This window comes from Ixodes scapularis, unplaced genomic scaffold (assembly GCF_016920785.2).
Source record: "Ixodes scapularis isolate PalLabHiFi unplaced genomic scaffold, ASM1692078v2 PGA_scaffold12__126_contigs__length_90152505, whole genome shotgun sequence".
Taxonomy (NCBI): domain Eukaryota; kingdom Metazoa; phylum Arthropoda; class Arachnida; order Ixodida; family Ixodidae; genus Ixodes; species Ixodes scapularis.
The window spans coordinates 39503615-39530959 of NW_024609838.1; the positions used below are offsets into that span (position 1 = coordinate 39503615).

At 47.3% G+C, this 27345-nt stretch overlaps 1 protein-coding gene and 1 non-coding gene across 2 annotated transcripts in view; both read right to left on the reverse strand.

Annotated features, from left to right (window-relative positions):
- The window catches only part of LOC8037640 (transportin-1), a 64876-nt gene extending 45209 nt beyond the window's left edge, over positions 1–19667 (reverse strand). Inside the window, exons 1-11 of the mRNA XM_029976162.4 lie at positions 19599–19667; positions 19246–19377; positions 16780–16855; positions 14125–14381; positions 12871–13086; positions 9984–10106; positions 7980–8159; positions 6748–6855; positions 5605–5665; positions 4484–4636; positions 576–748 (exon numbers count right to left, since the gene is read on the reverse strand). Of these exons, the coding sequence (XP_029832022.1) occupies positions 576–748; positions 4484–4636; positions 5605–5665; positions 6748–6855; positions 7980–8159; positions 9984–10106; positions 12871–13086; positions 14125–14381; positions 16780–16855; positions 19246–19362 (1464 nt within the window). The 5' untranslated portion in view covers positions 19363–19377; positions 19599–19667. The remainder of the gene's footprint in view (positions 1–575; positions 749–4483; positions 4637–5604; positions 5666–6747; positions 6856–7979; positions 8160–9983; positions 10107–12870; positions 13087–14124; positions 14382–16779; positions 16856–19245; positions 19378–19598) is intronic.
- Positions 19668–23224: 3557 nt separating this feature from the next.
- Trnaa-ugc lies at positions 23225–23296 on the reverse strand. The gene has a single exon. It is a non-coding gene; the product is annotated as a tRNA-Ala (tRNA).
- Positions 23297–27345: the final 4049 nt, after the last annotated feature.

Here is a 27345-nt window from a genome sequence, read left to right on the forward strand (position 1 = left end):
AGCCTTTCCTCTTTTAAGTGTTTCTACAGTACACAGACTACAGTCGCAAAGTGTTTCTGTAGGAGGGTACCAGAGGAAAAGAGGAAGAAACAAACACCTAAGTAACGAGTAAAAGTGGATAACATGTGCGTACAAAAGTATTTTTATTGTTGTCTCACTTTTTTTTCTCTGCATCGCGGCAAAACATTACTTAAGGTGTCTCGAAACAATTTTTTCTAGGTGCCAAGGTAATGCCGCCATAAAGATAACGCCTGCACATTACGTCATCATTATTGGATCACCAAGCCGCCCTAATGCAGCAAACTCACTGAAGCTCAATGGGAGCCGCTTTGGCACTGCGGCATGCTAACGTAGCTCTCGTTGCGAGACCCGCTGTCAACAATGCTGATGCAAAGTAGGCAGCGCTGCATGGATTTACTAGTGACAATGTTTAAGGGGAGTCAAGATGCAAACATTGCTTTCTAGATGATATTGACCAAAGACCTGCGGGCTCTATGCAATCCCAAGCACGTCGAAATGCGAGACGACCTGGAGCGAACGCCGACCCAAGTTTAGTGTAGAGAGACGCCACCTGCCTCGGTCATGAGGGGCTGCAGGTAGCAGTCGTGGGGCTGCCCCACCACCCAGTGGGAGTAGCGGCTCAGCGTCCAGCACGTAATCGACCGCACCAGGGCCTTCTTGTCCCCCAGGCAGCCAATCAGGTAAGGGATCAGCTCAGGGAGGTGGGGCACCATGCCGCCCATGCAGCCTGCAACGTCGGCGGGGACCGCCCGTGTCATCGACAACACGCGGACACGCGTGTCCGTCGAAGAAGACTGGGAGCGTGCCGGCAGAAGTTGCGCGCGAAAACCCCCTTCAACGAACGGCGTCCAGCATACCTCGGAAAAAAAACTTTCAGCCTTTCCATTCTGGTGAAGAAGGTAAACAAGCAAAGCTGTACTATGGTGGGAACGAAGTAATGGCCGGCCGCAAGTTAGCAAGCCAGAGTGGAAAGGCTCGAAAGGTTGCCGCCATCTATGGGCGACAGCGGCAACCAGACAACCGGCACGCTAATTGTCTGGCTGCTGCCGTTGCTCATAGATGGCAGTAGGTGTCCAGAGTTCTGTGTCATCAGGCCATTTGAGGACGGACACGATCCTGGGGAAACTAGCCCTTAACAGCTCCGTTGTAAACTCTCAAATTAATCTGGACAATCTGGGAATCCTTGAACGGCACTAAAGTTAATCTTAAATTTGTCTTTCATGATGACAACTCCACCTATGTGCCTCAAAAGTGTCCGAAAATCTCAAAATTGCAACTGTGTGCGGTCTTTATTTTGATTAAAACTGTGGAAAGACATTGTGACATGCCCCTTTCTTGAGATGTATCCAAAAAAATTGTAAAGCCGTTCCACTTCACGTGAAGAAGGAGGACCAGCAAAGTTGTTATGCGCTAGAATCTGGGAAAAAATGTGTCCGCTGATGTTGACAGCAAAACTGTTTAGGTGTATATAAGGCTCTCCTGGCCATTGATACTTTTAAACTTGGAAAGCTTCTATGGGCTAAATCTAAAGCGAACGGCACTTCCAATGAGGGCGAGATGTGCTGGCAATGTTAAAACTAGTATGAAGCAGTGTAGCGCTAAATAAAACGAGCAAAAAAACTTGCTACCTGCTGACTCAGAGGGCTGCCGACATGTTGAAAGTAATTTATTGTGAGATAAATCCTGCATGTTTATAAATGAAAGTTTCTGAAACCATTCTTTAAAAATTAATAAACATATTTTTAAAAAGGTTTTTTTTTTTTTTTTTTTCTGAAAAATTTTAATTTGAAGGCCACATCCCCCCACACTTTGCAGAATTCCCGAGTTTGGGAAATTTTAAAAGTGGTCAGTTGAACGAAGTGGGCCCTAATGCAATATCTTACAGTAAATTATTTTTACATTCAATTTTAGATATCTGTTCACATATATTTAAATTAGGTAACTAAAAAGCTTTCAGCTTTTTCACTTTGGTAAAGAAGGAAGAGCAGCGGAGCTGTAACTTCTGTTCCCGGCGACTGCTTTCCAGGCGAGCGATCTGCTCTTCTTTCGCAAGAGAATCTGAAGTGCCCGAAGCATTGGAACTTTCGGCGATAGCGGCCTCGCGGCGTTTCCGGAACCATTCGCACTGCTGCTCACATCGCCGCTTGTTCCGTTCCCGCTCTTCTTTTTCCGAAGAAATGTTGCCGCCTTCTATGAGCGATGGCAGCAACCAGTTGTCTGGATGCCGAGGCCGGAAAGGTTGCCACGACCTAAGAGCGACAGCGGCAAGCAGACAACCGGCAAACACAACACTCTGGACAGCTACCGCCATCTATGAGCGACGGCGGAAGCCAGAGTGTTGCGTCGACCACGGGTGTCGACATTTGTTTGGTACCGGACACAATCCTAGGAAAACTAGCCCTTAACAGCTCTGCTGTAAAAAGTTTTATTCATATACATAGCTTCCAAGCGTCGCCATTGCTGGGTACAGATGGCTGTTTACACTTCCTGGTTTCTTTGAACTACAACTTACGCAGTGTGAAACTAACATGGCAAAGCAAATGCTCGCGGTGCATAAGATACCAACACGGCCACGAATGACGTCACATGCAAGCATTCGACGGAAAGATTGCCTACTCAATATTGTGAATACCATACCAATTTTTAATTCGGTTCCGATTCAATATCTGAATATTTAGCATCCAAAATTTTGAATAATTTCAGTCCATTTGAAAGTACTTATTTGAATATCTAGTATTCAAACTTTTGACTATTTTCGAAGCCAATTTGTATTAAAAATATTTAAATATATAGTATTTGAAATTTTCACTTTTTTTCGAAGTTTATTCAAAATAACTATTTTAATATTCAATATTTCATATCTTAAATATTCATGTACCTTTTTTTTTTAAATTTAGACTAACCCCTTTAACCGTCTTTAGTTCAACGGGAATACCTGACCGTCATCCGCTTAATTGTGGTCTTCAAAATCAAATTTGTTGCCTTCAAAATCAAATTTACAACTGCAAACGAAATGGCACAAAGTTTTTTTTAAAAAGCCAGTGCTGCCATCTGTTGGCAGAGCCACAAACTAAGCCACGAGAAAGTCCGGTTCATCCAAAACAGTAGAGTGCGTGAACCGGGGAAAGCAGACGAGCTGTACACGTCCTGAACGGTTTGGGGACGGCTCTACGTCGACTCGCCCTAGACAGTTTGGGGGGGTTAAACTAGTTTCCCGTTAGCATGGAGGTCCAGAGGTCAGCCAGCAAGGTAACGCACACAAACAGAAATGCCGAACCTCGACAAAGCTCGCTGGGACCATACCTCGGCAAACCTCACTCATGAGGGCCCTCACTCACCCTCACTCACCCTCATCTTCACAGGTGAGGTGAGGGTGAGTGAGGGCCGTGAGGGTGAGTGAGGGCCGTGAGGGCGGTGAGGGCGGTGAGGGCGGTGAGGGCGGTGAGGGCGGTGAGGGCGGTGAGGGCGGTGAGGGCGGTGAGGGCGGTGAGGGCGGTGAGGGCGGTGAGGGCGGTGAGGGCGGTGAGGGCCATGCAACTCGGAGCAATTCGAATGCGTTTGAAGCGGCTGCATCCAATCAGGGACGCAAAATTTTCACGTGATACCTCGTGCCGGTGATGATGACACCGAAAGACTTGGTTCTGGTTTGAAATCGATCGTTTTTTTGGAAATAAACTATTTCAGACAGGTGCATTATTATTCTTAACGAGATTTAAATGCATAAAAACACGTTTATAACGCGTAATTGTGTCTAAATATTGCAAGAAAAATAAAATTTTATGATGACGATTGCAAATTGCAGCAATTCGTTGCTGCGTGTGATCGCGGGCGGCCTGTGTTGCTGGTGTTGCGACGTAAAGTTTCTGGGCGAAATTGCCCCATCTGAAGCTGGCCTGAGTGGCGTGAGGGCCATCAGTGCGTGAGGGGCGTGAGGGGTGTGAGGGCCGCAAGGGCGGTGGGGCGCGTGAGGGCGGTGAGTGGCGTGAGGGCGGTGAGTGGCGTGAGGGCGGTGAGTGGCGTGAGGGCCGTGAGGGCCGTGAGGGCGGTGAGGGCGGTGAGGGCGGTGAGGGCGGTGAGGGCGGTGAGGGCCGTGAGGGCGGTGAGGGCCGTGAGGGCGGTGAGTGGCGTGAGGGCCATGAGTGAGTGAGGGGCGTGAGGGCCGTGGGGGCGGTGAGGGCCATGGGGGCCGTGAGGGGCGTGAGGGGCGTGAGGGGCGTGAGGGCCGTGAGGGCGGTGAGTGCGTGAGGGCCGTGAGGTTCAGTGAGGGTGAGTGAAGGGCTGAAGGTGAGTGTGACTGTGAGGGTGAGGGAGGGGCTGAAGGTGAGTGTAGCTGTGAGGGTGAGGGTGAGTGAGGGGCTTAGGTAAGTGTGGCTGTGAGGGTGAGGGTGAGTGAGGGCGACCTAAAATGCCAACCTCTGGCTGGGACGCATGTCTCCACCTTGCGAAAGTCAAAACACCTCACCCTCGGCGATGGCGCCCAGCGCCAGGATGGCGGACTCCTTGATCTCCCAGTCCTGATGGAAGAGGGTCTCCTTCAGGATGGGAAGCAGCACGCCCAGCAGCTCCTCGTGAAACACGTTCGCCAGCACGTCCAGCGCCGCCGCCGAACACTTCCCTGCACCGCAGGCAACAAGCGTCCTTTTACGGCGACGGCCGACATTGGCAAGGGGATCCAACCGTTGCGCGCGCATCGGCTAAACGCTACTTCACACACTTGTGACTGCTTATGACCGAATGTTCGCATTTCTGTATATTTTCTACTTTTTTTGCACATCATTCTCTCTTTCTGGGCTCGAAAAACTTTTGACGTTATAAATAACCATTTCTAGTAGACAGTATGCACATTTAATATCGCAGATAACGCAAAACCTTCGCTCCAGAGAAATGCCGTTCCAGGGCCATCTTGTAACATGCCGCCAGCATGCTTTCTCGTCGTGAGAGATTGCAGAACACGGTCGTAAGCAAACCTAAGTGCATTAAGTAGCTCTTAGCCGATACGCGCATGACGGTTAAGTGCTACAGTGAAGCACCAATTCAGCACTAGTCCCAGTCAAACGCTGACGCATCACTCGTGCCCAATCTGCATCTGGATCGCGGAAGACGAAGTAAAAGAGTCCGTTTGCAAACCTCGTGTAGGGGAAACACCGAGTTCCGCGGAAAATAAGCCAAACGAAGCATTCCCGTAGTTAGATCTCCACGCCGGTGGGGACTCCCCAGCTGCATTTGAAACTTCCGACATTGTGCCGCGCAAAAAACTTTGTTTCACGCGCACGCCCTCGGCCCTTGCCAGGCGGTGTGCCTCCTACTACGATTGGTGGGGGATGCCGTTCTCATACTGTCGGTAGGTTGCATAGAGGGTTTCACGCAAGACTTGGGTTGCAGTGGAGTCGGCAGTCAGACAGTACGATTACTCAATGAGCATCACGAGGCTCAGAGGGTCAAAGTTGTCATCACCCATCCGCAGACACACCGCAACCCAAGAAGAAACATGGGCCAAATGAAATATTAACTCGGCTAACGAGGAAGTAAGTGTCTTCAAGCCGTAACGCATTATGCGACGGGAATCGGAAGGAAATTACTTACTCAAGTTCCAGTCTGAGAGCGTGTTGTCGTCGTCCAAGCCGTCGTCCGAGACTGAATCCTCCTAGAGAAAACGAGAAGATCTCGACGTTAGCCTTCTGCGAGTCCAAATGTTTTCGTACCACAAATCACAAGACCTCTCTTCGCTCAGTGTGAAAGTTCACTACAGACACAGGCAAGAAGTATACGCCGTCATTTACTGGCACGTGCGTCAGTTTACTAAAATGAAAGCAATTACCGTAAGACTGACCGAGATAAAAAGAAAAAAAGCGAGCAAGCCAATTTTTTGTGGAAAGCGCCGTTATTTGCGAGGGTTCGCAGTGGATCCTGAGGTGCGTTCCCACATAGGTCACAGTTCGCTGAACTTGGCGGGTTTGGCGAGAACTGCGACATCAGTGTCACACCGACGCCATCCACTAAATTTAAACATGGCAGGTGTAATTTGTGTGCTGCAGTGAGCGGTGCGTCAGCCTTTGACGCAGTTCACTGTCGGGACACAGCAATGAACCGCCAATTTTTAATGCCTTATTGCATTCTTACTGAAGCCAACTGGCTGAGCCACAAAAAGTGAAGTGTACCGCAGTCGAAGAGAGTTGGCCTAGTTGGTCGGCTGCTGAAGACCTATGCCTAAGCTAAGCTTGCCACAAATGCAAATATTAAAAAAAAGAAAAAGAAGAGAAAGAAAGGAAAACAAAAGAGAAAAGGGGGAGGACTCCCCCTTTGAGGAGGCTTCACCAGCTGTGAAAACTCCAAAAACCAAACAGAAAAAAAAAAGGGGGGGGGGGGGGGGGTACAGGATGGGGCAGCACTGAGGTATCACGTGCCTCGAAGGCTACAACAGGTATTGACGTCTGCCACATTTCTCATAAAAACTTAATTATGCATACGACGGTTGGATCAATAAATAGAAACACAACTGCAAATCCTTCTGCCTGTACTCGGCGTCAACTATTTTGTGCTACATTGTCGAGAATAGTGCAGCATCCACAGTGCTGCTGGCTTCGTCTTAACTCTGATGTGCACCCGCTCTCATGCAAAGGAGCACTACGGAAGCAACCGTAGCCTTGGCGACTTAGCGCAAAATAGTTGACGCAGTCTGTGGTGCGTTTTCTTTGCTTTTGCATGCCGTCGTTCACGTGAACGTACGTCAATGTTGTCGTCCATGTGCTTCTGGCTGTGCGTCTTGGACTTGTGGAACCTGGGTCGTATGTCTTCCTCCCGGTCGGGGATCATTTCATCCTCTTCCACATCACCCTGCACATGTCGCGGGTGGAAAAGCAAGACATAAAAGCTCGCGGTCGTTACGTCACTCGCGACTGTTCCATGTCCCAAAAATAATGCAGCCGGTCGTCAGACAGTACGATTACTCGGAGCATCACAGAGCTCAGGGGTTTCAAAAATGTCATCATGCAACCACTAAAGCATTCAGATATGTTTTGTTTTTTTCAATCTTGGAACTAAATTGTTAGGTATATTATTACTACACTACAAAGAGCAGTAGTAGTTTTTAAAACCGAAAAGAACTGTGCAGCTAAGTGGTAGGCAAAGGTATATAGCTAAAAGACATGACAAGCAACGGGAAGCACGGCAGTAATGCGTGGAAATAGGAGAAGTGTTGCAGAATAACAATGTCAATATATGGCACGTTAAAAGGGTTTTCGCACATGCGTATCAAAGAGTGTGTAGTAAATGTATGAATGTTGCAGTTTGCCTAATGAGTAATTTATGCTGCGAGCAGAACATTGAGATCAAAAGTTCTGGTACAGGTCGCAAGGTTTGGCTCTAATAATCTTAGGCCCCGTCACTAAACCCGGAGACAACCTTGTGCTAGGGCCGTTTCACGTCAAGCGCTTCCGAGTTCTATTGCCCTAATACACGGAGCACAGAGGCTGCACGTTCTAGCTCGCTCGAGTTCTTTCGCATCGTGATAGAGGGCAACAGCTGGAGCAGTCGGAGACAGAGGAGCGTCAGCTAGTACTCTATTTTTATGCTTGTCGATTCTTATTCGAGGAGAAGCCTGCACTTGACAAGCTGGCTCTCGAGTGGCAAAAGTGGCCCCGACAAATGCCAGCAAAACAATTCTAAAATAAAAGAAATAAGAAAATAAAAATGGCACGAGCATGGGTTTACATTTCCGGTCGTACTTCTAGAGTTCTGTCGCCTAACAACACCCTAGATTACAGCCACAAAAAATAGTTTACAGGCAAGTAAATAGGGCATTTCATGAGCTAGAGGTGCAAAGTCCTATAGTGCACTCCACTAATTATACTTAGAGGACTTTCGAATTCGTCTGACTCAGCAACGCAGCGAGAGCACCACCAGGCCATCCCTGAGCCTCGCTTCCCCCGCCGCCAAAGAACCAAAGAAGAGGGGGGCACCTTGAGCAGGATGACGTCGATCTCGGAGTACTTCATGCCCCGGACCAGGATGGGCACCAGGCGGGCCAGGTGTGGGGCCAGCACCTCCCGACAGATGGGCTGCTCCGCCAGGGACAGCCAGAACTCGCACGCCTCCAGGGACACCCCCTCGTCCCCATCTTGGGTGCGCATCAGCATGTACTGTGTGCACGCACAAACCCCTCTGTAGCAGGCTTGATTTCACCACAAAACATCTTCGTCGTGCCCATGCCTTCGCGATAGTGTACCGCCAAACTAACGCCATTTGCAACTCGACTACTTTAAAGGATGCTCTTGCTTCACACCCGTCGATGCACTTGCATTTGCTTAGGACCGAGCTCTCGTTTTCTCTTACGACGAGAACACGTTGGCGCCGTTGATGAGGCGACCCTGAAACTGTACTTCACTAAAGGTTTTGCGATATATGCAAGCTCAAATGTACGCACTGTCTAGGAGAAATAGTTGTTTATAACATTGACCAAAGTTTTCGAGCCAAAAAAAAAAAAAGAAACAAGAGCCAAAGAAAAATAGAAAACGTACGCAAACTGCGAGTGTTCCACAGCTACCCCAGAATGGTGCCAGTGTCTTCACTCGTCACAAAAGAGGTCAAGAGGTTTTTGGTGCTCCATCGTGGTTGACTCGTGTTCATTCGGTGAAGACATGATTACCAGCCAAACGCTCACGCAGCACTTGGTATTTTATGTGTATTCCGCACTGGCTTCCAGTAGGCGACGTAGAAAAACCAGCACTACGGTCTTGCAATCCAAAAAGAGTTGGACGATGAAGCGAGAAAAAGAAAAAAAAAATCAAGCAGTCCCGCGTTAACCCACGGTACAGTCACACCGATAGCTGCGACACATCACCACGAAGCTGTTGGGCGTCGGCGTCGTGTTACTTGCACCAGGGGGTGCGCCAACAAAAGCGTTCGGAAAAAAACTTTTTTCTTTTGTAGCCACTTCGTTCCGAACGCTTTTGTTTCTTTTTGCACCGGAGCGTGTAAAAGCGCATTTCCGGGCACAAGCTCTTGGCATTGACAGTGCTACCCCACAGCATTATGTTTTCTGCTATTCTGGTTTTTCATCTTTGTATAGAGTGATGCAGTGAGCCATTGGGTACTACTCAACGTTACTAAAACACTCAGTTGGGAAACTCCCATAGAGACAGCTTTAAAAAAATGGCCCCAATCTGTCTCCGAGCACCGAGCTAATGACGAACACAACGCCAACATTTCTCCCGCAGCGGCCACTCGAGGAACTGCACGTGACTACTATTTTGGCTTTAAGAACAGATACAGCGGCAGAGTTTACAGGGGTGCCACCCCCGTCTCCCCGGCGGACGCGCCGCGTTCTAGTACCGAAGTTAAAATGCACCTAGGTCGGGACGCGCTGCCTAAAAGGACCGCTGAGGCATGGTTGTATAAAAACAATATTAATTGTTCCGCAAAACCTTGCAAACTAAAGATGATAAAAACGTCACGCACCCATCATTTGGTACTAAACTCCAATAAATTTCATACAAAAAGAGTCTTTTCCGTTTGTTTTTACGCAAAAACAGGCTTTCAAAAAGCTCGAGGTGACCACAGTACAGACAAACGACAAAGAGTGGCGCTGTTGTCGCATTTAGCTCGGTCTCGGTGGACGCCAGCGGCCCAGGTTTCGACGGCGAGTTTCCCAACTGAGTGTTTTAGTAACGTTGGTACTACTTCAGAACCCCTAAGTATAAAGTGGGTTGTTAAGGCTGTGACGTAGCTCTGTGGCAACGCTTCTGTTTAGCATGAAGCAGACCCAGGTTTGATTTCCATGGGTGGGAGGCGAGCTTCATCGAGGATTTGGCAACGTCAACGACGGGCATCCTACTATGACAATTACAGCATCAACAACCAACACTACAACAGCATCAGCAACTACAACATCCACAACGGACGTCATTTTCAGCGACGGAAAGAGTCCATAACAGCTATCGCTGTAAAAAGAAAGAGAGACCCACCTCGATGATGTTGTGGATGTGGGGGATGAGCCGATCCATGCGGACCTCCAATAACATGACTAGAGCACGGCACACATTCTTGCGAACCTCCGAGTCCTCATCCGACGCCAGATGGAACAGGTTCTGCAAACAACATCCGCCGGGGGTGAGGCCACGCTCGAAATCTCCGCACTCAACCATCGGTTCGGCAAAAGAAAACTCCACTAAATCGGTAAGAAAAGTTTGCACACAAATCAAAGTATGCAATCTAAGGCAGGTGCCCAAAGGTCGCGGAGACGACAATTTGCATAGCACGAAAACTGGCAGTGAAATCGGCATCACTGCCTTTGTCCATAATAGACAGATTTCACCAGGCCTCCTATGCACACGTGCAAAGCTTTGCTATTGTCGATCGTCTTATATTTAAAAGTACTGACAGGTCCAATTTTTTTTTCTTATTTGAAACAATTGAAAACGACGGAAGTATTTGTGAAGTGAAAAAAACGATTTCCCAAAGCAAAGTTTAAAGTTCCCGCATGATACGCGCCAGTGCAGCGACGTCAAAGATTGAGTCATCATGCCAAGTCGAGTTTCTCTCGCACCTCCAAACAGTCCCGAAGTGTCTAGTTCCCCCGCGTCCTGCGACCGGCCGCTCTCCTCCATGCGGGCTGCCTATCGCAGCGAGCAGACGACGCTTCTCTTTCAAGTTCGAAGTTCTTTTGGGGCTCTTTCAGCAACCTCAAATTCCTTGAAATGGTGCAAGGTCGAAGAGAATGAACAGTGTGCTTTTGCGAGCGACGTGAGAGGCCACGACGCGCCGGTTCTGCGTGAAAGGCTGGCCCGGCTGATTCACAATTGAAACTATGGTGCAGACACCAAACCCAGTTGTTTTAACCGTTTGAGAATTTCCTTTTTGAAGTCTGAGAGGTTGTGGGGAACCTAAAGAGGAATACGTCCTATTCGCCGACTTGCCGATCATCCTTAGTGTTACATGTGTCGAGCGCCGCCAAGCTTATAAGGGAGGATACAAAGCCAGGAGGCAACATCACTCCGAACTGTGATTTTCAATATTTCAAAAAAAAAAAAAAAAGTTTCACGAAAGCTATTATTAAATATTATAGAAATGTCGCTTACAAAGCTTCTAAATTTCATAATGAATTTCGTCACAAATAAAAAGAAGCGAGGAGGTGAGAAGTGGGAAAGAAAAGCGCCACAAATAAAAAGGCACATGCGTGCGGGGGAAATGCTTTTTTCCATTGTGGTATTTTTTGCGTGCCTGTGCCTACAACTTGCATGGTTTTAGAAAACAACAAAAAATATGACCTTTGGGCTGTCAGTGCCTTATTAAACTATAATAAACCAAATTTAGCACCACTTTTATGGAAATCATTACCATAAAATTCCAAGCAAGCACCCACTCAAATTTTGGAGATAATCATGTACAACTGGGGGATGGTCGATCCTCAAGTCAACAATATGTAATGATGTGTCCTTTGTGTATTTCAAGAATGCTAAAAAATTTAGGTATGGGCACTTATTGTAGAATGGGAGGATGCTCAGTATTTTACGGTTTAAGGGGGGACACTGGCTAGAGGTCAAACTTTTGAACTACTCAAGTGATCAAAATGAAATTTTCAGGGGAGACTTAGCTTCAGATGTAGGTGTACTGTGCAAACTTTCAGCTCCCTAGGACAAATTTACATACCTGCATAAGATGATGTGTCACTTTTCATTAAGAAATCTATGATATGCAAATGAAGCTAATAAGCATCACTTTGACTGCTTGAATATAAAGTGGGGGATATGGGACCTCGGGCTATCTAGTTTTAATAACTTAAATGTACATATTTCAGGAAGAGTTATTACCTCAAACTATGAGATGCATATCTGTCCTATGTCAATTTTTGAAAACTTAGTTTTTTATCACTGAGGACTTCAACTTAAAACAAAATAAAGTAGATAGCCCGATTCCCCAGTAAATTTCAGTTCAGGAATATCTTGATTGTGGTATCAAAATACTTTAACCTTCGAACAAAAGATTCCTTCGTATGAATTTTGCAGCAAAAAGTGGAACTGAGAAAAATGCATTCGAACATTGAACTCCTTTACTTTGTTACTGCCTCACAATGTGTTGAAAATATTTTATATCAACGGAACTATTTGGCGTATGGTTATCAAATTCGGTGTAAGGGTGTATAATAAGTTTATAAAACTGAAAACCTTAAAATTGAAAAATACATTTTTTCAAAAAAATTTAAAATTTAGGCCCATGTCCCCCCTTAACTTAAGAGACGTAATGTCTACTACGTGTGGGCTACAATTGAGTGTCCCTTCCATTACGAAAAATGTATAAGCGCTGTATCTGAACAGCTTTCGAAATACTTAAGTGCAATCCACCTATGACGATACCACATAATGATGTGCTGCTCAAGTTTGTAGTCCAGATACAACAAAAATCGGTTATAACGATTCAATTCTCTGGTTTTTTTCACTATCATTACAAGTGGATTGCACTGTATACTGTACAAGCAATTCTGCACAACATTGTTTCCACAGTGCTGCAGCAGTGTAGCCCCACTGCGCCGATGGGAAATTGGGTGCTCTGCCCCTTCTTTCTTTTTCTGCTCAGCTGACTTGTCAACAAAACAAGAAAAAGGAGATGACTTCCTTCGTTTCTATTTTTTCTCACCTATGTTTTCTCGGAGCACCTTGTAAACTACCCTTGCCTCAAAAACGTTTTACAGATAAGTTAATGTGATGTATAGACTTTTCCAATAATCACCTTCCACGTACCGCCGTCTAGCAGAATGCATTCCGAACGTATGCAGAAACTCTTTCCCGTGACACATCGGATCCCACGTCGGCATTATTTCCTCGAGCGACAAGTGCCGGAAAGCTGTGTACCCACCTCGATGAAGGAGTCGATGTGCACCATGAGTGCCTGCGTGCGGTTGATGATGAACTGGTTGATGCAGGCGATGGCGTGCGACCGGATGCGGGCGCTGCTGTGCCGGAAGAACTGCAGGAACTTGGGCACCAGCACGTTCAGCGGACGGTTTAGCGCATCCGTGTCCAGCATCTCCGCGGAGTCTTCGCAGATCTTCTGCAGAGCCCCAAACGAACCCTGGGCCCGAAAAAGGAAACTCGTCAGAATCCGAGTTTGAGCGGGTCGCAGAGCTGGCACGGTATAGCACGTGGAACGCGGAACTTGCGTTCACGGAACAGCAAGCAAGATGGGACAGGCCAGTCCAGTCTTGGTTATTCATTCCTTCTAGTCTGTAGTACTGCGGTGCTTTACCTACATTATGTTTAGCCTACACCAACTAGCCCAGCTTTCAACTTTGGTCCTGCCGTTGGACGTCGCAATCTCGACAGTCGGACGTAGAAGTTCCGGCAAAAAAAATGCGCGACCTTAACCGTCGTACTATTTGTGAGTATGCAGTAAATACTGCCTGCCGTCGGCAATGCATTCGGTAAACACCATCTAGATAGGAAGTCGAAGTGCTGAATTTTCTATCTCACGCACTGAGGGCAGCGGCAGGTGACAGAGTGGACACAAATGCTATGTCAGCGTTAAGCTAAGGTTCGAGTTCCGGCCGATTGAACGCAAGTTCCACTTGACGTAGCAGTCATCCGCAGCACATGCCCCAAGCCGACCCTCGGTAAGTGACGCACAATATTAGCCACTATGTTCATGAAGGAAATAGAAAGCACTACAGCTTTCCATCTAGGTCAGTGGTTCTCAAACGAGGGTCTCCAAACCATTTGGGGTCCCGAAGGCCGTCTTGGGTCCGCGAAGTCCCGGACCGTCAATCAAGTCAAGCAATAAAACTTTTTTTTTATTGATGCTAGCTGTCCCACAAAGGTAATATGAAACCAAACCATACGCACCGAGTGAGTAGGGCCGACTATTCTCGGTTTCAGAGCTTAAAAGTCAGTTTGCATACCATTGGTTCTCTTCGTTTACTCTTTTTCTTATTATAATTGCCCGTAACAACCACTTGCCCCCGGTAAAACAGGTGCCCTTACACTTTCGCCGATCCAGAAGGGGCCGGCAAAAAACACTGGTAGTCGAGAACCACAGAATTGGATGGTTTGGTTCGAGGCACCGTGCCGACAGCTCCGCGAGCGAGGGAGGGAGGAAATGGGGAAGAGGCCTCACCTCGCAGACATTGTAGTCCTCCGAGTCGAGGAGCTGGCAGAGGCGGGGCAGCAGCTCGGGCCACTGGGTGAGCTCCCCCTTGGAGGCAATGGTGGTGATGAGGATGCCCACCGTGGCCCGGATCAGGGGAGAGCTGTCCCCGACGCTTTCCAGGCATTCCGCCTTGATGAAGTCTCCCACCTCCTTGGGGAACTTCTCAAAGTGCGCCTTCACATTGTTCTTGAGGATCAGGCCACTCAGGGAGCGGGTCGGCTCATCTGCGCGCAAGGGTTGCAGTCGGATTCGGGCCTATCCCCTCTCTCTCTCCGAGGGTGCTCCCAACCGACACCTCCCGGATAACGAAGCCGAAGGGCTCAACTTTCTAAGTTGTCTAAAGGGACGAACACGGGGCGTAAACTGAATGCGAGCACCGCGTCATCGTTTGTGTAGAAAATACTCTAAACCCGTCAGTCTAGCTGTACGCCAATTTAAGGCGTTCCAGAGCTAGCCAACAGACAGTGTCACTGCATCATCCCCTCATCACAAGAACTCCTGAGCAGTTGCAACGCAGTCCACGACGCTCAAATGCAAATCTGGGAACCAGCCTTGGGTGTGAACAAAGTGGAAGATGCAAGAACTTTGAAGGGCACCTCTGGGCGAATTTCGACGTCCAGAAAACAACGCAGTCCCACGTCGTATCGTCCAAAAAGCCAACGAGTAAAATATTATGACATAATTCCGCCTAAAATTTTATTAAACCGGCCAACAAAGTCGGAGCAGCTCCACGGTCGCCAAAATCCACCCAATCTAGCAGGCGACGCAGTCAACGCTGCCGTGTGGACACAGCCACCACCGTGCGGAACGTCAACAACCGAAAGAATTGTTTTGTTTCTTACTTTTCGAGGCGCGGAGCACGAGGGCAAGAGAAAAAAACAGAGCGCGGGGCAGAGAGACAGACGCGCGAAACTGCCACCCGAGGACTGTGCCGGGTCAACAACGCCATCATGCCGTCCACCGCTTTCGTTGACGACCTGGCCAACATATCCGTACCACATGATGTCCAGCAGTTGACGAGCAGGACCAATGTTGCCTGCCGCAAGCAAGGTTTCGGTTTCGCTTTCAATTTTCATTTAAACAAGGTTTGCAAGAAAACCATTTAACTTTTCAGAAAACTAATGACATAGAACTATTTATTAGTAATTTAAACACGATAATCACTTGTAATCCCAGAATTTTCGGAATTGACCGGAGGTCCCCTTTAAGCGTGCTGCGCTCCGCACGACTGCAGTCGGGTCAGCAAAACTCGTTCGAGCCAGGAGGTGCGTGCTTATAGACCCCTTTTATTTTTTTAGAAAGCGCCGGAAGGAGGCGTTGTTGGCAATTTACGGCTTTGCAAACTTTCGGTCAAAGGAGAGGACAAACTATACCTGCCATAGCGCCACTTCTCGCAACATTTATGAAGTATCTTATGACCAGCTCTTTAAGTCATTAGCTCCCGTTAGCGAGAGATTTGTTGGATATTTGTTTTATTACCGTAAAATACCGGGCAAGGGCTTACTCAAAACTTAACGATAATCGCGAAACAAATAGGGAATGGGCGCTTGTCCGGTCATCATTTTTACATATCAATGCACTGTGGATATTTTCTCAGATCTTACACAAGTTTTGGAAGGGTGATTAATGTGGAATGGGAGGCGGATGCGCGGTATTGTATGTCGACGAGCCCGTCGACATTTAATGTCGACGGGCTCGGAAGGCCTGCCGAAACGGAGCGACCGGAATTCTGTTGTGTTTGTAACAGCTTGTGTTTGTAAACAGAAAAAGTTTTGCTAGCACTTATGATGGATGAGGAATTTTATGAAATTCTCTTGGAAAAAAAATAGAAATTTTACATTAGTTTGTATAATCTGAGCTAAAAGCAAAAATTCAACGACAATTGTGGAGACAAATTATGTCAATATCCATACAAAGATGTACTCTCATCTCTATCGTTCCAGCTTCTAGGTTATTATGCATTTTCAGATAGTTTAACTCCCATAGAGATCACTGTCAAGAGGCATGTATCTGAGACAACAAAAAAGATATCAACATAAAGGTTGGGAGTGGGGACTTTTTAGGGACATTACGGCCTGAACTGCTGGCAACACAAGAGGTGCGAGTATCAAAAAAAGGCAATTGGTCATAAGTATTTTAGCTGTTTATTTGGCGGTGGAATTCCAAACTGTTTTGTTCAATGGCACCCTCCCTTCTCCATAACTACAAATAGATTTCAAAAACTTGAGCATGAGTTGTAATTAAATTAAACTATTAAATCACACACTAAAATCAAGTCAATATATTCCAAATTATACATTTAAAAAGTAACTTAACTGTAATAGCTAAAGCACCACACTTTTACAAAAAGCACTGATAAGTAAGTCGAGTCTTCTAAACACAAGAAAACAAAAGCATGCAAGAAACTTGACTCTCACCCAGGGATTTTACCAACGCAAATCCACCCCCCATTCTCGCAACTTTCACAGACTAACTAAAATTGTAATTTTTTCCTGTCAGCAGACATCCCGAGGAAACTTGGGTCCTGTCCATCAAAAATCAGGGGTGGAAGTCGGATCCACAGAAACACACAGACACCTCCGACAGAGTCATCGGAAAAATTAGAAGAGACGAAAAACTCACCTTCTGTTTTCAACTTGGTCAGAACAAATATCAGGTAGTTGTTGAAGTCCGGGTACTTGTTCAACTCCTCAAGTTTCTGAACACAACGACGCTAAGGACAATGCAGATGCTTTTCACGCACCATCACTTTTAACGTCCACGCAGAAGCGAAGGACCGGAGCAGCCACAACAATCCAAACCTGTGCCTTTTACCCCACTCAACAAAACTACAGGGTGTCCCCGAAATAAATACACAGCAGTTTCTTCACTGCATTAATAAACTATGTATCGCAAAACGCTCACACTCCAACCAAGTGTCACACCAGTGGTGCACACCAGATGCCAAAGCTTCAGAGCTTGACATTATGTTATCCAAAAGTTGAGAGACTTTCTCAATTTTCATTGGGAAAATGGTGGCCAACGAAGCCTGCGAATATGCAGTGATGAATGGCATCAGCTATAGGAAACGGGTCCCATTTTCACATTGAAGGATTCGGAAATTCACTTGCAACTTTCTAATAACGGCAGGTTCTGATACATTGGCATCTGGTCCAGACCACTAGCACTTCATTTAGGCGGAGACCGAGCATTCAGCAATGCATAGTGTATTCTTGCAATAAAACATAAAAACAAAACTTTTTTTTTTTTTTGGTGGGGGACACATTGTTTCTTGGTGATAACACACCCCTGCCCACCTCCTCCGCCTCCTCCTTCCCTGTTCCTCCTCAAGCCCTTTTGCCACCAGCCTCTCATTAAATATTTGTTGTTGTGAGTTGAAAGATGTCTCGTTTCGTCCGTCTTTGTGTTAATTCTTTCTGATAATTTAATCATCACCAACGCGCTCATCATAGCTTTACTCACCATAACTTTACACACTGTATGTTACTTAATGAGCGATTTAACAAGTGTTCAGAACTGACTCCGAAACATTTCGTATGGACACACTGGACACAGATAACACGTTAACCTTTTGACGCCGCGATGGCATTTAGGCCTGACCTCCTTTCATTCTACAACAATAAAGGAAGCTAAAAGGAAGCAGCTGCGTTAGGCATGCCTACGTCGCTTCCTACGTCTTCCGAATCCTTTCTTTTGAAACCTCCACTGATAAAACGACAAAAACACTTGCGAACCAACATGCATTGTTCCGCATCGAGCCTAACACGTCCAAACCAGGAACTAATCGTAACGCATCAAAATGATCGAGTTTTCATGGAATCCCCAGAAATACCGACAGTAAATTCAAGGAAAAAAGAAACCTTGCAACACGAGCCAGCTAGACTTGTTTGGCATGCATTTCTCCAACGCGTTTGGGAACAGCTTTATTAAAATTCCTTTTCCAAATCAAACGGGCAATTCGAGTGCTTTTCGGACTAATCAAATTAAAAGCATTGAGTCCAAGAGAAGCCCAGTTAAATCCTTTTTGCTACAGTTAGGGTTAGAACAATTTTATAGTTTTCAGCCATTCTTTGTTGTGTATGCATAAAATATGATATAAAGCCTTGCATAAACATTACAGTTGTATAGTCTCTTTACTGGGCATAAGCAACATCTGTAGCCCAGAGCCAGATGTTGAGATAACTCAGAAACAATAAAAACGTGTTGCATTAGGTATGTGATTTGGATATGTAAACGCAAATGTAACAGGTACTTCTAAGGAAACTATTAATAACCTTAGGTGTCACAAAATCAAGTAACCGAACCAAACACTGTTAGAGCAGTGGTAGTCGTAATCCAGTAATCTGTTGCAACATGCAAAAGGCATACTAAGAGACATATAACAAATAATAAGTCGCCGTCCATGAGCTTATTGCCCAGCCCTTTTCAGGATGATTCCAAATGCACTAAAAACAAGAGTTCCTGCTGAAACGTTGTGGCGAATGAAGCAGCCGTTAAATCCTATCGTCCGCGTCGCCTTACCCAGCAAAATAATATCCTTAGAACTAAGTCAATGTTAAGTCGCCCAACAGAAACTGCTGGCTCAGACAACGTGCCCGGCGAACTACGCCGGTAACGCGAGGGGTAGACCAACTCAGCAAAAAGAAGCGAGATTTTCGCACGAAACGGCGCATTTGGAACGGAGATCGCATGGGAACGTTCGTTTTGCAGCCCGTATTGTAAAGAAAGAAGAGGCAGTTTGGGTGGCGGATTTGAGGATAAACGAAGTAGCGGTGATGGAACGCGGTGAAGAGATCGTGGTTCGATTACTCGAGCACGCAGCAACGCAGTTTTGATGCCACAATTTTCGTTAAAACACGGCCATTTGCACAAGAGAACATTCAAATAGAGTATTGTGCGAGCGGGGAGTTCTATTAAAAAATTCCACACCGTGGAGCGGCTCGGGATTTTAAATTTTCCCATAGATCGGTGGCCAAGGGGGAAAATGTAAGGGCGGCTAAGCCTAACTCATGTTTGCCCCCAAACGCGGCGCCGAGGGCACGAGACAAGCGGTTCGCGCCGACGGCGAACCGGCAAAAAAAAGGATACTTGCTGGACCGATCTTTGCGTAGCGGTGTCAGGAGATTGAGATTCCCTCAAGAGCTGAAGAATTTGTCGAAGTCCGTCTTCTTGCGGTTGCCACGATAAAGACATGCTGTCTCGCATCTTTCAAGGGACCGGCTAGATTTTTTTTTTTTTTTTTTTTCGTGGGAAAGGAGGGGGATGGAGAGGACGAAAAACGCGAACAGTTACGTCAGAGTCCACATAACGTACCGGTTAGAAATTTACAGCTCGCTTTGAAACATCGGTCCAAGAGACTCTGGCGGACACCGATATTTTTTTTCCCCCCCTCTGAATTTGCGTGGAGATTGTTGTTCTTTTCAGAAGGCGATCGCACAAACCTTGCAAATGTGTCAGTTGGTAGACATGGCGGAAAAAGTGGGGAGGCTAGCGGGAAAACCTGGGACGTTAACTTGGGTTTTGCTTCGTTGCTTGGACTCTTGGACTGCTTTTTTAAAATTAAATTTATTATTACTGTAATATACTTTTGTTTATTTAGTAGTTTTATTGCGTATATAAATAATATGTTAAAAACTAAGTAATTTAATTTAGAACGCTCGTGGTCGGCAGTAAGAAAAGATTGGTTTGTTTTACGTATCCTAGATGGCGCCACGCGCTGTTCGGAAGCTTGGTTTTTTATGGATCTTGCTGCTTCCTCGCATATTTTTATTCTTGAGAGGTTTTCCAGTGTGATTTGAGTGGATTTACTCTATATCCCCGTGAATTCTCTTCCTCTGGCAGCTAAATCCCTTCTTACTTTTCGGCGAAGTGATATGGGAGCTAAAACGCAGACGCGCCTACTCCAGACTTTCGCTTCACTGCATCGCACGTGCGTTGGCACACGAAGCCCACCTCGCAAAGAGCGCTCCGATTCGTAATTTCTTTGCAAATTTTGGCCAGTCTTGTCTTCTACGGGTACGTGCAACGGCTCTGCGTAAACAGGAGAGTCATTTTTACTTTCACGTGTCATTTTCATTAAAGCGACACTGAGAGGGTATTTATGCTAGCCAAGGTTTTTATTTTTATTTATTTGTATGTACAAGCAGTTGCCGGTGTGCTCGCGCACACCGGTGGCTGCTGGCTCGTGGTAAGAACGTGCGCCACTTATTATGGTCACTAAATTCTTTGGTTCAGTATCCCTTTAATGTCAAGGGGTCCTTGCCGCTGCAGACGCTGTGCGTTGACGACCAGGTTCCCCGAAAAATGCTCTGTGCTACCAAATCCTCGCGCTCCAATCTGCGACCGGGCACTTCATGGCTCCGTCTTCGAACTGTCAGGCTTAGCGAGTATAGAGGAGGCTATGTCCCAACCAACGGTACTGGAGCAAGCTCCGTTTCACAGCTCCGCTGGCTCCGCCTGCGACGTGGGCTCAGTGGCGGTCACGAGAACTAGCAGCGCTGCAGTCGAGTCTTGCTTCCGGATTGTCTAGTCTGCCAAGTTTGAATAGCAATACTTGAGCTTGGGCGATTTGTTGATTCATACTAAAACTTCACAGCGCAAAAAAACAGACGCACACAAAAATAAATTTCAAACACTCAAAGAAAGAACACTCACAATGCGCTCACTCTAATCTCTGTGGTGTATTACACTTCATCTTCATCATCTTTTTTTTTTTTTTTGCTATTATACACATGAAAGTAAAAAAAAAAAAAAAAAAAAAAAAAAAAAAAAACCGCATCTCGACGTGGTGAATGATGTTTATTGGGGCGAAGCTCTGGTGATGCTTGTCTGCGTAGACGCTGAGCCGCAGCATGCCGAGCCTTTCGTTCGTTTTCATCCATGTCACGCTGCGGTCAGATGCTCAAATGCGTATAGACGATTGCAAGCTGGGCGACTGGCCGCCGCCATGTCTCTGCTCGAGCAGGCACGCCCGTGCGATTACGAGCTTGCGAAAGCTACGTTCACCCGCGCGTTGCACGCGCTTGCACGCATGGGGCACCACTGGTGGCGCCATGCTTGCAATTGTCTATATAACCACGTTTTATACCACACATTCTCTTTCTGACATGGATGAAAACGAACGAAAGGGTCGGTATGCTGCGGCTCACCGTCTACGCGGACAAGCACCACCAGAGCTTCGCCCCAATCAACATCATTCAGCACGTGGCGATGCGGTTGTTTTTTTTTTCTTTTTGCCTTACACGAGCACGGAGCACAAGCTCACGTGCTCGTGAGCACGCGAGCGTGTGAGCTCACGAGCAGGAGCACGTGCACCCTACGACGGACGGACATAGGGACATGGCTAGCCCTGGGGAGCTTCGCCCCTAAAAGGAAGAAAAGAAAAAGGAAAGGGAGCTCTCAACGCAGTGGTAGCAGACAACGCGCGAGACTGGGAAGCAAGGTCAGACTGCAGCGCCGCTAGTTCTCGTGACCGCCACCTGGGCCACTCGCTTCTGCAGGCGAGAATAGGGAGCTGCGAAACTGAGCTTGCTCCAGTAACGTTGGCCCCAACATTATATAGACAATTGCAAGCATGGCGCCACAAGTGGTGCCCGATGCGTGCAAGCGCGTGCAACGCGCGGGTGAACGTTGCTTTGGCAAGCTCGTAATCGCACGGGCGTGCCTGCTCGAGCAGAGACATGGCGGCGGCCAGTCGCCCAGCTTGCAATCGTGTATATGCACCGTCGTCTCACCTTAGCATGGACTATTGTTAGCCGCGCATGCTTCCAAGGGCGCCGTCATCTTGAATTGTCGTCACTTCCAATATGGGCGAAAACATCGTTTTGCCGTCGCCACGCCCATAGAAGGCATTGGGATATAAGCATACATTCTCGTTTTGCCTCCCCTCTATTTTTTATTGTTTACAGGTTGAAACGTTTTATTGTTTTTTCGTCGCCCATCCGGATACGCCTATTAGGTGACTGGGGACGAGAGTACACGGAAAATTCACTGGCGGCCATAGCTGTGTGCGCGAATGCTGAGCGCGTGCTGATGGCGAGCTTCCACAGTTCTTTTGCAACGTGCATTCCGCTACATCAGGAGCGCCGGTCTCAGCAGCCTATTGATGTGAGCTCGTTCTGAGCATGCGCTCTAAACAGCACCCACGAATATGGCGTCCAGTGAATAATCCTTATAGTTGCTTCGGAGCCTCGGCGGCTGCACGGGCGCTCGTGCAGCGAGTGCTCCAATCAAGGCAGTCAAGGCTGGCCGGTCGCGCTTGCACAGCCTTCGCAGTTAGTCCATGCTAAGGCGAGTCCGGCTTCAGGGCGCCGCCATCTTCCTCCCTGGGGTGCGCTCTTGGGCGCGGCCATAATCCGATTACGACGCCTCAGCAAGGCTTCGTAATCGGATTATGATTCGCCCGAGCGCACCCCAGTCAAGCAAGATGGCGGCGCCCTGAAGCCGGACACGACAAGAGACCGATCTCACCAGCCAGTCTGACTACGCCACAGCTGCCGCAATGCATCGAGGGAACTTTAGTCTTTCTGCGCGTGCGACAACCTCGCTGGAGCTCGTTCTGCGGGTGTTATGGCGGAATCACGCATGCGCCGAACACTTGGTGAGATCGGTCTATAGGTACCGTCATGCCGGTACTAAAAAACTCCACGTAAACAAACCTTTTTTTTTTTTTTTTTGAGGAGCGCTTTTTGCATGGTGGCTTCCGTTCGAACTAGCGCTGGCGTCAGGACTCGTCCATGTGGAGCAGATAGGGGGGAGCTGGGGAGCGGGCACAAGATAACTTCCGTTATCATGTGCCCGTTTCGAGAATCCTCTCCCCCTTTCAATCCCGTGATGACACAAGCGCAGATGGAAACGGCAGTTCGCGTTGTTAAGTTCCCACTATCTGCTCCAGATTGATGAGTCCTGACGTCAGCGCTAGTTCGCAAGTAAGCCACCAATCAAACGCTTCTCAGAAAAAAAACAAAAGAAAAAAAAAACGTTCTTTTCTTTTTTTTTTTTTTCATTTGCGCTCGGTGGCGGTGTTTCTCCTGCATATGACATGTGACCAATGATGGAAAAAGAAGCTTGGAGGTACCGGGGATCGAACCCGGGGCCTTTCACATGCAAAGCGAACGCTCTACCACTGAGCTACACCCCCGATACTCTGACGGCTGCAGCCGGAGAGGTTTCGCGGCGGATCCCTGTATGGGTCTGGTGTGTTTTTCGGCCGGGAAGTTTCTCCGCTAAATTTATCGGGAAAAATTTCTCCGCTCTATTCGACATTTTCGTATAATATGACGTGTTCATGTCACTTGACGCTATGACGTGACGTTGTGATGTCACTGCACGTGATACCGTATCTCGCGTCACATGACGCTGTAACGTCACGTAACATGGTTAGTATGCAATGTAATTGTGTGTAGACTCTGCGCAGCAGACTGCAAGCCTCGGCTGTCACCGCAGTTTATTTGCAAGACACCGCAAGGAACGAAACATTTTTGCTGAGTTTTTGCGGCTGGGTCCACGTCGCGTCGGCTCGGCCGGGCCGCCTGAATGGGTGGCGCATTCAATTTAACAGATTTTCTTTTGTTTAGTGCCCAATTTTATAGGTATTTGAACTGAAACGGTTAAGTGTAGCCGGTGCGCATAAACTTGCCGAGCATAGTTTTGTTTTGCCAGTGTTTTTTGTTCTTTTCATGTCAAACTTTCGTTTCGGAGACTTCGTTCAAAACCGAAACTATGGGCTCCGGAGAAACGGTAATAGACTCTAATTAGTTTTGATCATCTAAGGAAAGTGGCAATGGCTACAAAATTGTTCCACCGAAAGTAATTTTTAGCTAACTCGCATGCCTCGACCATGCGACTTATCTGTCCGCGAAATTGAGCTTTTGTGCGTGTCCGCGTTTCAAGAAACAGTTCCAGTCGCGTGCTCGGTCAAGAACACACGCTGCAGGAAAATTACGAAGATTAAGCAAGCGCTTCTTGAGCCAAGGAGCATGTTAACCCGCTGGCGCTTCACTAAGCAGCTGATACTCGTATTTAAATTCAGGTTTTAGTAGCATTCGAGGAGTCATTTTGATGAATATGCGGATTATGTATTTTATTTCGTACCATGGGGGGGGGGGGGGGGGGGGGGGGGGTCCCACTAAAACGATATTAGTATATTCTTCGGGTTGAAATATGAACTTAGTTGACTAACTATTAGGTGAACTGCTGAATAAAAGTATATTTGACAGACAGAGAGATACTACTTAAACTGAGCCATATGGTTCTAGCCGGTAGAACGGAGACGAATCCGGACAAACTGAATTGAGTCTTCATCAGAGATTCACTCAGACCTCTCTGCAACGAACTTGACTTCGAATCCTGAACGGAGAAAATTAGTATTTTTTGTGGCCGGTCAACCTGAGCAATGTAGACGTATATTGCTGCTGGCTTCGACAGGGGTTATAATATAAATATTGGAGGCGCGATAGATCTTAATGCCGTGACAGCTTCTAACTTTGCGAGACGCGTCCCCCACCTTTTCAAAGCAGATAATTTCCCTCATTAATCATATGCAGCGAGCAGGTTTTCTGAACCAAGTAATTGCGAAATCACCCCAACTCCTTCAGCGTGGTCTTGTTCGGCGAAAAGCAGCCAAGATGAATAGCCAACGCACTGGCCGGCGTTAGTGGCTCAAACTTGAAGCTAATCGAGCACAACCAAACTCAAGAAAAGCAGCTATCGAACCTTCCCATTCTCTTGACTGCAACATTGGTGTTCCCTCCAGTGAAACACCTCGTCTGTCGACCTCAGTCCACTGTTCTACATCCTTATAAAGAAACCACTTATCAGTTACCAAGTAGTCGTCACTTTGAATGTGATTAGAGACAGACAAGAAATCAAAAAGTTTTTCCGTGATTCCTCCCCATCCAAAGAATTGAAAGCACGCGTTCGTGTGTTGTGGAGTAAACGGGCTTTCAAACACGTGATGGAAGGATCTACTGAGGAATTCACCACACTAATGAACACTCAGGCAAATTTAAGAAATTTCCGGACCTTCGTCAAATTACATTGTTCGCCATTGCGCCGACAAAACGTGTCCGCGAAAGCCACCAGAGACGCAGAGGGGCGCGGAGCGACCTGGACCGACTGGTTCCCGGTTTTCCCGCTTGGCGGCGTCCGTTTTGCTGGAGTCGCGAATACAATATATAACGACGTTAAAAAAAAAAAAAAAAAATCAAAGGTCGACATTATTACGTGAACGATTAAGCCATCGCCATTTTTCTTGTTTGTTTTTCTCTATGAAGCAAAAAGCTGCAATAAAAATTATCAGTAATATGAAATATGCTAATTTGGGGCACCGACCCAAGGCGGTAAATTTTGCTACCCGCCAATATTATGTGTGGAAAGTGTGGAAAAGCGCCGATGTCGCGTTCGAGCTAAGAGTGCCGCGTAGTGCGCTGCATGGTAGCACGAACACAACATCGGCGCCTGTGGAGTTTTTTTTTCTTTTTTGAAAGGATATTTAGTGGTTCAAAGAGTACAATTTTTACCACACTAGTTGTATTGATGACAGGCTCCCGATCCTAAGCGAAGAGGAGAGTAAACCCGCCATCTTTTTGTTCGCTCACACGGGGGACTTTAAGAAAAGACAAAAGGTGAACGGGGTTGTCACAAAAGTTACAAGCGGCTGGTTCGAAATTTTAAACGAAAGAAGGGTTCGATAAGATACTCGGCATTTCCCATGCCCCGCGTAAGCTGTCTGTCATGATAGCGCTACATTTTGGCTGTCCGGCAATGCGGAGTCTATGTTACCGACAGCACGGTGACGGCAGGGGAGTTTCTCTCGGACGCCCGTGGCCTTCAGCACGTGCTCATTGCTTTCCGCCGTGCTTTGACGACGCGTGCACGCTCGAGGCTCACGGGACGCCCAAGCATTATCGAAGGCAGGAAGCGCTCACACTGGAGGCGGGACAGGCCGAAGGACACCGCCCTGTCGTTTTGATCCTGAAACTGAGAGAAAAGAGGGGACGAGCGCGCGCGAAGATGTCAAACTCAAACTCTTTATTTTTCTCCAGTTTGGAAAGGAAACACAGAACGAAAAACTAAGGTGTTGCTTGACAAGCCTCCGCCTTCCCCCACAGCAGCAACAAACAAACAACAACAACAAAACATGCAAAGTTTGCAGCTCAGTAAGGACTTCAAGATGGAGACACAACACGATCAATTGACAACTTAAGTATATGAAAAAATCGATCAAAGGATCATGAATGAAAACTACGGACAAGAGAAATCAGAGGGCCGAGCTCTGATTGAGGTGAATATTGCGTAGACGGAAAGGCTGGCCCCGGCTGCCTCTGTTTTTTCTATTCGCCATTTTCGAGCAGTGACAGAGGCAGCCTAAATTCGCGAGTACAGATGCAAGCTAGCTTGCCTTTGCCCTTCCCCACTAATCATTTCAACGAGAGCTGGGCGCTCCGACGCCCCCGCGCGTGGTTTTGTCTCCTTCTCGCCCTCATTTTCTCACCGTATAATAGCGCGGCGTCAACATGCGACTTCTGGCGTCACGCGCCACTGCGGGTGACGTCAGCTGCCGGCGCCGCGCGTGCGCAGACAGCTTACTTCACGCTAATCTGGTTTCTGCGGCGCGCGCGGTGCCCATATCTTGGGAAAACGCGGTCTTGTTCGTAAGCAGCCTTGTTCGTTAATATACCATCTTCGCTTAATCATGTGCCCAGGCACCTCGTAGGCATATCCGGTATGGTCGACGAAAAAATAATAGAACATTTCACCCTGCAAATAGTAAACAAAAAAAAAAAAAATAGAGGGGAGGCAAAACGAGAATGGGGGGGACGGTTACGCTTACATTGGCGTGGCGACGACGAAATAATGTTTTAGCCCATACCGGAAGGGGACGATGTTTCAAGATGGTGGCGTCCTTGAGAAAAAGGTCAACAGTTTCATAGCCGACCCTCTTTGCTCTCAAACAGCAGGTGTATTCTGGGATGATTAAAAAGCGCGACCGGACAACGGACACAGAAGGAGACACAGACACAGCGCTACTTACAACTGAACTTTATTTCCGCTGCAGCTCGGTTTATATTACCGGCAACAACACAAACAAGTTAGGAAGATATAAAATACACATCGTAAAAATCTTAAAAAAGAACAACATAAAAAAGGCTAAAATTCTTGCATCACTCATCGGCACCCACCCGAAAC